Source organism: Motacilla alba, chromosome 4 (genome assembly GCF_015832195.1).
Source record: "Motacilla alba alba isolate MOTALB_02 chromosome 4, Motacilla_alba_V1.0_pri, whole genome shotgun sequence".
NCBI classification, from domain to species: Eukaryota; Metazoa; Chordata; class Aves; order Passeriformes; family Motacillidae; genus Motacilla; species Motacilla alba.
In genome coordinates, this window is record NC_052019.1 from 314,047 (window position 1) to 327,105 (window position 13,059).

Genomic DNA, 13,059 nt, shown 5'->3' on the forward strand with positions numbered 1-13,059 from the left:
GCTTTTGAGCCTCTCTCCCTGCATCTCTTACGCCATGTGAGAGGTTTTCTTGAAACCCAACAATGAAATGTAAATCAATTTGTTAATCTGATGAAATTTGCTGTTGAATGTAATTACTTTTGGAGACATGCAATTACATGCTGATTTTTCAGAACAGGCAAACTGTCATCTTCTGCTGTGGGATGGAAGGATTTAAAACAGAACAGTAAAATGGTCCTTTAAAACATGAAACAGCTGCTGGTGTTTTATCTGCTTCTGCCACCTTATTTTTGGCATCAACTGATGACATTTTTCTCCTTTTAGAAGTTATTCCCTTTTCGATTAAGTAATATTTTGTTAGCACCTTCTAAAATCCTTTAAAAGGAGGATTTTTCTCACAGGCAGTTAACCCTTGGCAGGAGGTGGTGCCACTTCATTCCTTTTTGCAGGAGGTTGTAGTGTGAACAATCCTGAAAATTGTTCATGCCAGATTTTTCCCAGGTGCTGTGTTGGGGGGGGATTTTTATCAGAGATTCATGGAATGGTTTGAGTTGGAAGGGAGATGAAGGATCACCTCATCCCACCCCTGCCATGGCAGGGACACCTCCCACTGTCCCAGGTGCTCCAGCCCCAGTGTCCAGCCTGGCCTGGGGCACTGCCAGGGATCCAGGGGCAGCCCCAGCTGCTCTGGGCACCTGTGCCAGGGCCTGCCCCCCCTGCCAGGGAACAATTCCCAAGATCCCATCCAGCCCTGCCCTCTGGCAGTGGCAGCCATTCCCTGGCTCCTGTCCCTGCAGGCCTTGTCCCCAGTCCCTCTGTAGCTCTCCTGGAGCCCCTGCAGGCATTGAAAGGGGCAACCAATGAAGACTTGGGGTTTTACATCTGCAGCTTGGGACTTCCTGGGATGAACTGTAGTGACTCGCATAGCTTTTGTGAGGCTTATTGTAATACCTTTCTACAGCACTGACAGTCTTTCTGAATGCTTGTTGCAAAACTTCAGCTGCATAAGTAAGAAAAGTTACAGGATACCAGAGAGAGACAGTCTGCAATTCAGATTTAATAATACCAGGAGCATTTCTTGGGTTATGTTTTATTGAGATCTGACAGTGACATATATATTCATTGCCTTAATTTTAAGGGAGCTGATTTTTTTCTCTCTTTTTGAATGCAGGGCTGGAAAATATATAAAATTTTGCAGAATTAATTTTCTATGGAAGCTAAGTCTGAATCAGGCATTAATTTCTTTTGGGTGAGGCCAGTGCTGGTTGCGTGAAGTTACTGTATTTCTGTGATGAATAACTTGAAAATACCATAACCCACCAGAGAATGTAAATATAGACCCCCAAATTAAAATATACTTCAGAAAATGAGTGCTGTGGGCCATTGCTGAGAAGCTAAAAGAGCGAGATACTTCTCTTTATACAAAAGCTTATTTAAAGAGTCAGAATAGTGAGCAGAGTTAATGAAGGAGATAAAAGCATATTGGCAGTAAAATAGAAGAAGCCACCCACTGAAATGCGACAGTGGATTCAGCCTGGCTACATCACAAGGGAAAGTATATCCAGAACTAAGAGAGGGTGTGTCCTGGTTTAGGGCAAATTAGGGAGAAAACCTCCAAAGGGCTTCCTCTGGAAAGCAAATTCAAGCAGCCCCTCCCCAAACCAGTTCAGGAAAAGATTTCCTTGGAGAAAAGTGGAAAAACCTTGGAAAAGTGGAAAAACAGGCAAAGCCTTCACCAGCACAAAAAAAATGAACAATATGAAACAATAAAACCTCTTGCTGCTCCAAAAGAGATGACACACTCAGAAAGTCGCTCCGTGGGCTGTAGCTCGGCTCACTCAGTCCCTCCTCAGTCCCTCCTCAGTCTCTCCTCAGTCCCTCCTCAGTCCCTCCTCAGTCTCTCCTCAGTCCCTCCTCAGTCTCTCCTCAGTGTCCCCTCAGTGTCCCCTCAGTGTCCCCTCAGTCCCTCCTCAGTCCCTCCGTCAGCCCAGCCCTGGCCCGGTGGCCACAGGTGCCAGCTGCCGGTGCTCTGCTGGGTGTTCAGCCAGAGCAGGTTTGAACAGCTCCAAAGAAAGAGTAAAGCCACAGTCCAGGCAACTTCTGTGCCTCAGCGAGCTAAAACTAACTAAAAGCAAAGGAGAGCTCTGTCCTGCTGTCTGTCCGTGCTGCAGACAACCCAGCGCAGGAGCCGGAATGTGCAGGAGGGAGTGCAGTGTTTGAAAACAAGCTGTGCACTTCTTCTCTGCCCCTTCACTCTAAGAACCAGCCTTAGAAGTGCAGAACTCATTTCTGGGCTAAACAGACCAAGGGGGATGCGAGCATCATAAAGTCACCCCAGGGCAGAGTGGCAAACCCAAATGCCTGTGGCTGGTTTAGCTTCCAAACATGGAGCCAGAGACACCAGCACTCCAAACTTCTTTTTCTCTCACTTATTTTCCTGATTTTGTATTATTAAGATTTTGACTTTTTTTCCTGTATTGGCAAATGTTGCTCCCAGCAATGTTGGCAAGGAAGAGCAGGGGTCAGGGCAGGGTACTGTCACAGTCCTGTATAGGAATAAATTTCCAGCATGATTCGGGATTTCATAAGGTTTTTTTCTTAAATTGGTTCTCTCTTAAATTATTTTTTTGAGTTATAAATGTGATGTGTAGTTACTTCTTTAACCAGTCTGTTTTGCGTGCAAGATTAGCACCATTCACCTTCCCACACCTGGACCAAAAGTATGAATAAATTACATTAATATCTTGTCTGAGGATTGAAGTAAATTCCATCAATTGATTTGTCACTTCAGTATTTTACTGGGAAATTCTTCATGACAAAAGGGTGAATTACGTGTTCTATAACTCTTTTAGTGATAGGCAGTGACTACCTGGCCTTTTTAATGCAAATCTGAGAGCTTATAGAGAAGTTGGTCATTCTGTACCACCCAGCACTGTTATTTTTTTAATGTTAAGATTTCTTGAACACCAAATCATAGCCAAGGCTCTCAAGAGAAAAACCCGTGATGAATAAAACAGCCCAGCTCTATGGTTCTGATGTCACGGCTCTTTAAAACTGATCCGATGCTATGTGGTTTGTTTAAAGTAAATTTGGGGGTTTTAATTACTCCACTTCAGGTCATGATGTGACCTTTGAGATGACTTGTGGCTTCAGTGTTCTGTAATAATGTGACAATGTTGTCATTCAAAGGTATTTTAATTTGATTGTTTTTATAAATACCTATTTAGTTTGGGGCTGGAACTAGAAAATCTTTGGGGTCCCTTCCAACCCAAACCATTCTATGATTCTATATGTAATATGTATAAATATATATACACTTTGCTGCTTTGTTTTATTAAAGATGAGATTCCTGCAGCTGGCATATTAGAGGATGTTTTGCTACAAGTTGATAAACATGTTAAATTTCTCATCCAATATGACCCTTGGAACTCACAGCCTCCTGGGGAAGGAGACAGGGCTTGTTTTCCCCGTTAACACTTCTGCAACCCTCAGCTCTGTCTTGCATTTTCCCCCCTGTTTTGTCTGGTCAGAAATGATGCAAGACAGAAGGTTTTGCTTGTTTCCATCTGTCAGCTATATTGAACCCTTAAAAAAGAAACTTGCAAATATCACTTTGGCTGTTTTATACTTTTTATTCTTGATTCCCTCTTGTGTACTTACATCACCTGCCCATTAGGAAAACAACTTTTATTCCTTTTAAGCTCAGTAGACTATAAAGCTCATTTGTACTGGACTTCAAGGGTCTGAGGGAGAGTTTGAGCTGTTATGTGCTAAAGTTTTGATTTTCTCCATGCTGAACCTCTCCAGCAATAGTCAGCATGCTGCCGAATGTAACCGAGCCTGCACACAGACAGTGTCAGAGCTCTGCGGGGCACGGAGCCAGGAACGGGATCCCTCCCTCCCAAATGCCATGGGATCCCCCTTCCCAATTGCAGCGGGATCCTCCCCTTCCCAAATGCCATGGGATCCCCCTTCCCGAGTGCACCGGGATCCCTCCTTCCCAAGAGCACCAGGATCCTTCCCAAATGCATCCGCAGCAGTTGGGGCTGGAGGGAGGTGCTTGAGGAACTGGAACTCAGAGGGTTGGAGTGTTTTCCTACTGGTGAAGTGTCTTCTGTCTCAAGGTTTAGGATCTTTATTTTTAACCACTTTTTCCAAGTACCTCGGAGCTTCCTTGTCTCCAGAATAATTGTTGCAATTGCAGGATCACAGAATCATTTATGTTGGAAAACCCTCTAAGACAATGAGTCCAGCTGCTCCACAGCACTGCCTAGGCCAGCACTGGCCTGTGTCCCCAGGTGCCACATCTACATGGCTGTTAAATCCCTCCAGGGAGGGGTGTTCCATCACCACTCTGGGCAGCTGTGCCAGGGCTGCACAGCCCTTTCCCTGATTTCCCCAATGCCCACCCAGACCCTCCCCTGGCCCAGCCTGAGGCCGTTCCCTCTGCTCCTGTCCCTGTTCCCTGGAGCAGAGCCCGACCCCCCCGGCTGTCCCCTCCTGGCAGGAGCTGTGCAGAGCCACAAGGGCCCCCTGAGCCTCCTTTGCTCCAGGCTGAGCCCCTTCCCAGCTCCCTCAGGAACTCTGCAGCCCCTTCCCAGCTCCCTCGGGAACTCTGCAGCCCCTTCCCAGCTCTCTCGGGAGCTCTGCAGCCCCTTCCCAGCTCCCTCAGGAACTCTGCAGCCCCTTCCCAGCTCCCTCAGGAACTCTGCAGCCCCTTCCCAGCTCCCTCGGGAACTCTGCAGCCCCTTCCCAGCTCCCTCAGGAACTCTGCAGCCCCTTCCCAGCTCCCTCAGGAGCTCTGCAGCCCCTTCCCAGCTCCCTCAGGAACTCTGCAGCCCCTTCCCAGCTCCCTCGGGAGCTCTGCAGCCCCTTCCCAACTCCTTCAGGAACTCTGCAGCCCCTTCCCAGCTCCTTCAGGAACTCTCCAGCCGCTTCCCAGCTCCATTCCATGCCCTGGCCACACTCCAGCCCCTCAGGGTCTTTCATCTTGTAAGTGGCCTGAAAGAAGAACGGTGAAGTTCAGAGGATTCAGAAGAATACATTGAGGATTCAGAAGAATTGAGTTTTTCCTGGCCCTGCCTTGGCTTTCTTGGGGCACCTTTCTGTCATGTGGCGGTGTGCAGGGTCTGAGCTGAGTTTACTGTTTCAATATGGGACTTTCCAGAATTATATTTCCTAGTGCACTTTAAATTTAGATGTGCATCACAATTCTGCCGCTGGCTGTTTATTGAACAAATACTTCTCATTTGTGAGATTTGTGTGATAATTTCTGGGATGCTGTGAAATTTGAGGCCACGTCTTGAGCACTATTTTTAATTTAGAGACAGTCATGCCTGTGTTTGCTCTGCACAACATGAGAGAGTTCACATGGGAAGACAAAACACGTATAATTGGCATTTCTGAGCCAACTGCTCACTGCAGCCAATTAGCTGAGAAGTGACAATTTGTGACTACTGCAGGAAGGCAGCATAGTATTGGAATGTAAATTGATTTTCATCTCAGAATAAGTTCAGGAGTGAAGCAGGTTTTATATTTGCATGGTAGCGAGTATTTGTGCCATAAAGCTCAATGGCTCAGTTAATATTGCAGCAGGTGAGGAGTAAGTCATTAATCTCTTTCATCCTTCACGCAGGAGCAGAGTGACTCGGAGTAGTAGGTGTGAAAATCAAATTTGAGTGAGGATTAAATTTTTGCTTGTTGTAGAATGCAAATGTGAGCATGGGAACCTCTTCAGCTGCACCAAGTTTTCACTGATTTGTAGAAAGGTGGATTTGATGGGTGAACTGTTCAGTAGATGAGGAACTGGTCCAGAGGAGGCTGTGGAGGTGCTCCAAGTGCTGGAGCCTCTGTGCTCTGGAGACAGAATGAGAGCTGGGGGTGTTCAGCCTGGGGAAGAGAAGGCTCAAGGGAGAGCTCAGAGCCCCTTCCAGTGCTGCTTCTGATGTCCACACCAAAGCATCAGGTGCATTACAAACTCTCTGGGGTCTCCCACCTCCAAATTCTACTCCACTTCAACTTGTTGTGTGTCATAGTTTTCAAGTTACAATTAACTCCGTTAAGATCCTTTCTTCTCTGAAACTTAAGGTTTAACTTTCCATGTAGAGAATCTTTCCCTGTGGATCAGGTTAAATTTTCTACCTAACCTCCAAATTTGGGTGGAGTTTTGCTGTTGATTTAAAACAGAGGTCTGTGGTGCCTCTGCAAGAGAGTGTCCTTCTGCTTCCGTGGTGTGATCAGAGTAGGTATTCACCCAAAAGCTGTTGGATGGGGCTTGGAGCACCCTGCTCTAGGGGGAGGTGTCCCTGCCCAAGGCAGGGAGTGGAATGAGATGGGCTTTAAGGTCCCTTCCAACCCAGCGCATTCTGTGATTCTGGAGCAGCAGCTGGAGGCCAGGTGAGGTGTCCCAGGGCAGCTGCAATAGCTTTTACCCCTCTTTAGTCAATGAACGAAGCTCCCAGTGCATCCATGAAACCAAGGGCAAGGATGCACCATGGAAATTTAAACTAAATTTAGGGGTCTACAAATAGATGTCTTTGCATGCCTCAGTGTTTACGGTTCTGTTATGGATCTGGTCAGGTAATAATTTTTGTTATTTATTATTAGGCACCTGCCTTGGTCTGTTGAACCACAGATGAGGTTTCCATGGAGTGTAAAGGTCTAATGGGAATGCCCTTGTGACCCTGGATTTGGATGTCATAATTTGTGTCTGAAACCCCCAAATCGCCCACAGAGGTGAATAAATGCTTCCTCCTGGAAAGAGTTCCTTGGAACTGACACTGCTGAGATCGTTTAAGAGCCACCTGCCTGAAAAAGGCTTGTCTCAGGCTGCTGCTGTGCTTGCTCATCCCTCAGTGAGCAGGGTCAGCTCCAAAACCCCAGCTTCTGAAGGGTGTTTTTGAAAGGCTTTTTGCCCTTCATTCCTGTGATTAGCTCTCCGCTGCCTTAATGACTTCCATGGCTCATTAAAGATGTTCACAGAACACAGGAAGCAGCGGCACATGGCAGGACTGAGACCGTGTTCAGGTGGTGGAGCTGGATTGCTGTGCTGGCACATTCTTTCCCCAGTCCTCGCAGCCAGGGCCCTTGGAGTTGGCTGAGTGCTCCTCTGAGGGGAGAGCACCAGGAGCAGCGTGGGCCTTGGCCAGGAGTTCCACACTGTGTGTGCGTCTCAAGGAGAACTGGAACAGGCAGTGACAATACTCCTGAGCAGGAGAGAGGTTTCCCCCCAGCATTATTCTAGAGGGCAGAATGAATGTTTTGATGACTTTGGCATCACTCAAGAATACTTAAAGCCCTTTAGTTTTACAGCAGGTCCTTTGACAAAGGCACAGGCACTCAGCATTCAGACCATGGTGCCTGTGAGTGTTGTCTGTATTCGCCAAGGTCAGATTGAATCCTTGCCTCTAACCATAGGAAAAAAGAGACAAGACAGTGGAGTTTGGGGAAGAAATAGAGGAGGATGTGCAGAAATGTCACCTGCAGCTTGTTTGGCTTGTGGCTTTCTCTCACTAGAAGCCTCTTCGCCTGTAGAACTCCCAGCTTTCCACTTTCCCCTGCTGCTTTTTGTTCATTAACTTTGGTGCTGGAGCTAGATTGAAATAAAAAGCAGAAAGCAGCCCAAAACCCTCTAAATTTCTGTGTGGTCCTGTAGACTTTCAAAACACGAGTGCTGTAGCATTCTCCCACCTGCCAGGTGAGGTTAATGGATGTAGCAGTTGGACCTTTTGATATCTTCTGAATTCACAGCAAGCCCCAAGCTCTGGGAGCCAGCTTCACATTGTGCTGTCTCTGTTGGGTCACTCTGGTTTCAGAAGTTAATTAGAATTTTATTTTTCTTTTTCACACAGTTCTATTCTAGGCACATGTCCTGTGCAAAATACCATTTTCAGTTTCTCTTTTTCTCATCCCTGATATGAAATAGGGACGAAAAGGAAGGCACTATGGTGGGAATTCAGTCACTTTATATATTTGTGAAGAAAAATAGAAATATAATGTGTCAATAATCCTGAGTTGTTACCAAGGTAAAAAAAGTAGTGGAAACACTATTTTCTGTGGTTATTCGTGTTTTCTCAAGTGTTTAGAGACCCAAAATATACCAAATTATGGTATGAAATTGCCATACTTGAAATATTCCTCAGTACATTCACAGAATCCCAGAATAGTTTGGGTGGGAAATGACCTTAAAGTCCATCCCTGGACAGGGACACCTCCCACTGTCCCACGTGCTCCCAGCCCCAGTGTCCAGCCTGGCCTGGGGCACTGCCAGGGATCCAGGGGCAGCCACAGCAAATCTGGGCACCCTCTGCCAGGGCCTGCCCCCCCTGCCAGGGAACAATTCCCAATTCCCAAGATCCCATCCAGCCCTGCCCTCTGGCAGTGGCAGCCATTCCCTGGCTCCTGTCCCTGCAGGCCTTGTCCCCAGTCCCTCTGCAGCTCTCCTGGAGCCCCTGCAGGCCCTGCAAGGTCTCCCTAGAGCCTTCTGCATCAACCCCAACTCTTGTGTTTTCAGTTCTTTAGTTCACTTTAGATTAGGGGTGCTAATATTGTGTATAATATTGGATTTTTATTTTTTTTTTAGTTTGGAGAAGCTGTTGTCCTAATCCGATTGTGGTGAATAGTTTGGCTTTCTATAAAATATCAGTAACTTCCAGCGCAAGTAGAAAGAGTTATGCTGTGCTGAATTACCTGTACATCTGCTTGTTACAGTTAAATGGGAGGAGTTGCTCAAATTTAATCCTTGCTGGATTTAACAAAAAATTTCTACATAATTTTGTATTTGGTTGTGGACTGATTTTTCTTAGTGGTATGTGAAACTCAATTTGTTTTTAAAGAGTTCAGAACACTTGCAGATCACAAGATGAGAGGTTTAAGTAATTTTAGGTATTGTTGCATGCACAGGTTTACGGTTAACTTAGGTCTTAGTTGGCCTAATTTAGTACAAAATTGTTATCTCAAAATTATTTTCAGTTTTCTTTTCTCTTGAAGAACAAACTCTGGTACTTATGCAAACCAAGTCCTGGTATGTAATTGTTCTAATTGGATTTTCAAAATTTCTATCAGCCACAGGCTGAAGTTTAGCTCCAGCAGTATTTTGAGTTTGAAACACCAACTGTTACTGAAATGTCTGTTGGGTTCAAATATACTTTCCCTTTGCTTATATTATTTTGTGGCCAAGTCATTTGCCATTGAGTCCTTTGAAATTTGCGTGTACTGATTTCAAAGCCAGTGCAATTTTTAGATGTTGGCTAGTTAAAGGAAGCCAAATTTTCTTCTTGGCTTCATATTTTATGCTAATCAAATGATAAAAAATGTAAAGCTCTTCATTACAAATTTTTGTTAGTCCGTGCAGCCAGCTACTTCTGGTTCTCTGGGAAGCAGGTGGATCATTTTGGTACTTGAAATGATGTGGCAGCAGGAAAAGCAGCACAGGCGGCCGTGCTCTCCAGGGGACCTTTCCAGATAAGATAAACACAAGCTTTGTAATGTTCTGTGGAATTACCATGACGAAGTATCTGAGGGTGCCGTGTGTTCCTAAGAACAGGGTGTGAAACCTCCTTGGATGGCTTGGGAAGGGTCAGGGAGCTGCTCCATGGACGGGGACCTGGGGTGCTGTGCCACAGTGGCTGAGGGGGACTCCAGGTGTGCCCAGGGAGAGGTTTAAGGTGGATTTTAGGGGAGATTTCTTCCCAGAAAGGGCTGTCCAGGCCTGGCTGCCCAGAGCAGGGCTGGAATCCCCAGTCCAATCCTCCCCCTGCAGGGATTTCACAGCCCTGTGGATGTGGGGCACTTGGGGACATGGGGCAGTGGTGGCAGTGCAGGGGGATGGCTGCCCTGGATGGGCCCAGAGCCCAAACCTAAACAATTCTGGGATTCTTTGATGTGAAAGTGGGGATTGGATGGTGCAGCTGAGCCCGGCTTCTGCCCCGTACCTGGCATGAGCCCCATGGAGCTTTCCTGCACTGAAACTGCTTCAGCCTTTGGTACAGAATTCATTTTTTGAGAATGGATAAATGAATCTTCTACTGTCAGCTAAACTTAATTAAAAACCCGGCCTGCTAAGAAATTGGTGCCATATTTTTCATGGATCCAGAATGAACAGCCTACTTTCAACAGCTATTTCCAACCAAACTTTCAATGTAACTGAATTAATTAAGTCCTGGGAACGGATTATATTGGGGGAAATTAAGCTCTAAGTAAGCAAACCATTAACAATTATGAGACCAAATTGCCTGTGACACAGATTGGTCAGGTTTGATGGCAAAAAGTATTTTCAGCTTGTGAGGAATAAATTGTAGAAACAATCTGGTTTTTTTAATCCATGTATGAGGTACAGGTCCTCAATTGGGCTTTATAGGAGAAGAACTCCAACAGGTAGAGAAAATAATCACTGCTGGTAAAGCATTTGTAAGGCTTCTGTGTGAAATAAACCTACATTATTTTTTGTTTGTTTGTTTTTGTTTTTATTTGTTTCCTGCAGTTGTTATCAAAAAATGAGAAGCCCTTCTCTGGTAACAGTCTCATTAATCTTTAATAGAATCTCTCTTATTTTAAAAATAACAGTTTCTTGTTTCTTCTAATGGGAGCAAGTTTTGGTTTCCATCACAGAAACTGATCCTAATGGTCATCCACAGGGGACTGGCCTGTCAATGATTCCTTTGTGCTTTTAATTTTCTTTTTCTGCTAAAGGATTGTTGATACATAACAAGGGCTTTATTTTGAAATGCATATTTTACAGTCACTCAGCATCATGGCTATTCTCAGAAATAATATGAAAAGGTTTTCTTTTATACAGGCTGTGTTACATGTTGGTATTTTGGGATGAGATATTTCAGTAAGGATTATCTTTGCCTAAAATACATTCCAGAATATTATGTTTATTCTGGAATATCCATTTATGCCAATACTGTACAACTTAAGTTACTAGGCAGTGATTTTTTACACAAAAAGTGAAATCTTGCTCACTATCTTTTAATAATTAGAAGACTAGAGGGAAGCACTTCAGAAGCAAAGACCAACAAGAAACTGTTTTCTTGTCTTGTATAGGCAGGACTGTTGAGGTTGCAGCATTTGGTGTGCAGGTTTGGAGTTCACTTTCCAGCCACACAGTGGTTGTGAACTGCAGAGGAACTTTCAACTTCAAAATATGTCAATTTATTGATAAGAAAACTATTTTTGCCAGCTTCTGTACCAAGTTACAATGGATATTTAAAGCAAATATAATCATAGAAAATGTTTCAGAGCAACAGAAACCCAAGCAATGAGTCATTTTACACATATTCATTAATTCTGGGATGGGGCTGTTACTGGGAGGAGGGATTTATGTTTATGCTAATGTTGCCATAAGTACTCTTTATTAAGGGAGAAAAACAACAAATGACACCAGAAACGGATTCAATATCCAACAAGCTTTTGTCAGTGCAGATTTCACTTTAATTCTGAATGAGTTCTGTTACTTCATGAAAGAGTTAATATGCTGTTGTGGTGCTGAGAGATTGATAGGCAGAGGAAATAGGTGGTACCTGGAAAGAACTTCTGATCCCTAATATTGCACAAGTTGCTTTTCTCTTGGCTCACCTCCCCTCCACGTTGTTATTTTTACCCAGGCTCCCTAATCTTCCCTTTTGCCTCTAACCACCTCCCAGTTTCCTGTTGGCCTCTTCCCTCTGGTTTTGTCCCAAGTGTTCTGGTGTTTTTCCCTGCTCTGCCGTGGGATTGCAGGGCCGTGAGCTAAGATGAATGCCATAGCTGTTTTCACAGTGTCTGTCATCTTCTGTGTTTCGTGCCTCTTTGCAGCTCTTGGTGTAAGTTCCTTTTTCGAGGAGATTTTGTTATCTGGATATTGTTTGAAATGTAAATACTAAATTTTGGGTTGCTGTGTAAACAATAATTAAAGATTTTCACTTTTAATTAAAGATTATTTGCAGCTCTGTGAAATCTCTGTTCTAAGTTTTTGAAGTAGTGTTTTCTTCAGTGTGCACTGAAGAATATTCCTTGGAACGTGGCTGGGAGACAGAGTTACTTGTTCCGCTTCATTTCTGGGATATATGTTATAATTTATTTTCTTTTCCCTCAGAACATTTCCATTCTTTTTCAAAAACAGTGTTGAAAAATATAAATTTATCTGAGTGAAGGTGCTTTTCATTGTCATTTTAAATCCTTTTTACAAATCTTGAAATATGAATTTTCCTTCCAGTAAGTAACAGAAAGCATTTGCTTTTCTTTTGCAGATTGCATTCTCACAGCACAGCAACTTTATGGACCTGGTGCAGTTCTTTGTGACATTTTTCAGGTACTTTTCATTTAAGACAGCTAAATGTTACTTCCTTAGGTTCTGGGCTTCAGAGTTTGGGTTCTTCTTGGTCTGTTTTTTTTAACTTAAACATCCTGCTTACAGCACAGCCTAGAAAATGGAAATCCTCACTCTGATTTAAATGTTTAATTAGGAATTAAGAAAATTAATTGTGCATCTTTGCCAATGCGTGATGCCAGGGCATGCAGGGAGAGGGAGGATGGGGCTGGGAGAGGCTTTTGGAAAAGGAGAAGTTCCTTTTGAGAGGGTGTGGAAAACATTGACTCGCCACAGCTGTGTGTGACTTACTGCAGGTTGTCACACCTTGTCAGACACCAGCCATAAACCAGGAGAGTTATTTTGCAAAGAGTTAAGTCTGGGGTAATTTCCAGCTCTTTAGGTACCACCTTTTGTTTTTAAACTGAACTCTGAAAGTATGTCAATTTAAATACAAACATATGTTACAGTTCAGTGGAAGCCAAATACTTCTGGTTTTCATACACAGCTCCAAGTTCATTTCTTAGTGTCAAGTGAGCTGATGATTCCCTCAGAGTGGGAACCAACAGAAGCCATTTCAATACTTGTCTCCTCTTCATTCCTCCAAAAAATACAGACCTAACAAAGAGGTGAAACACTTGTAAAGCACAGCAGGCCTCTCTTGAAAGCTCCAGAATCCAGTGTACTGGCCTCTGTTTTAGGGACTGCTAATACTCCAGAAGTGGAAACCAATACCTGATGGATAAGGGGTTCTACAGGAGGGATATGCATGGAATAATCACTACTCCAGG

General features: G+C 44.3%; 1 protein-coding gene across 1 annotated transcript in view; it reads left to right on the forward strand.

Moving 5' to 3' along the window:
• ATRN (attractin) overlaps positions 1–13,059 on the forward strand; it is a 149,181-nt gene that overhangs the window by 93,286 nt on the left and 42,836 nt on the right. Inside the window, exon 25 of the mRNA XM_038134564.1 lies at positions 12,210–12,271. Within this exon, the coding sequence (XP_037990492.1) occupies positions 12,210–12,271 (62 nt within the window). The remainder of the gene's footprint in view (positions 1–12,209; positions 12,272–13,059) is intronic.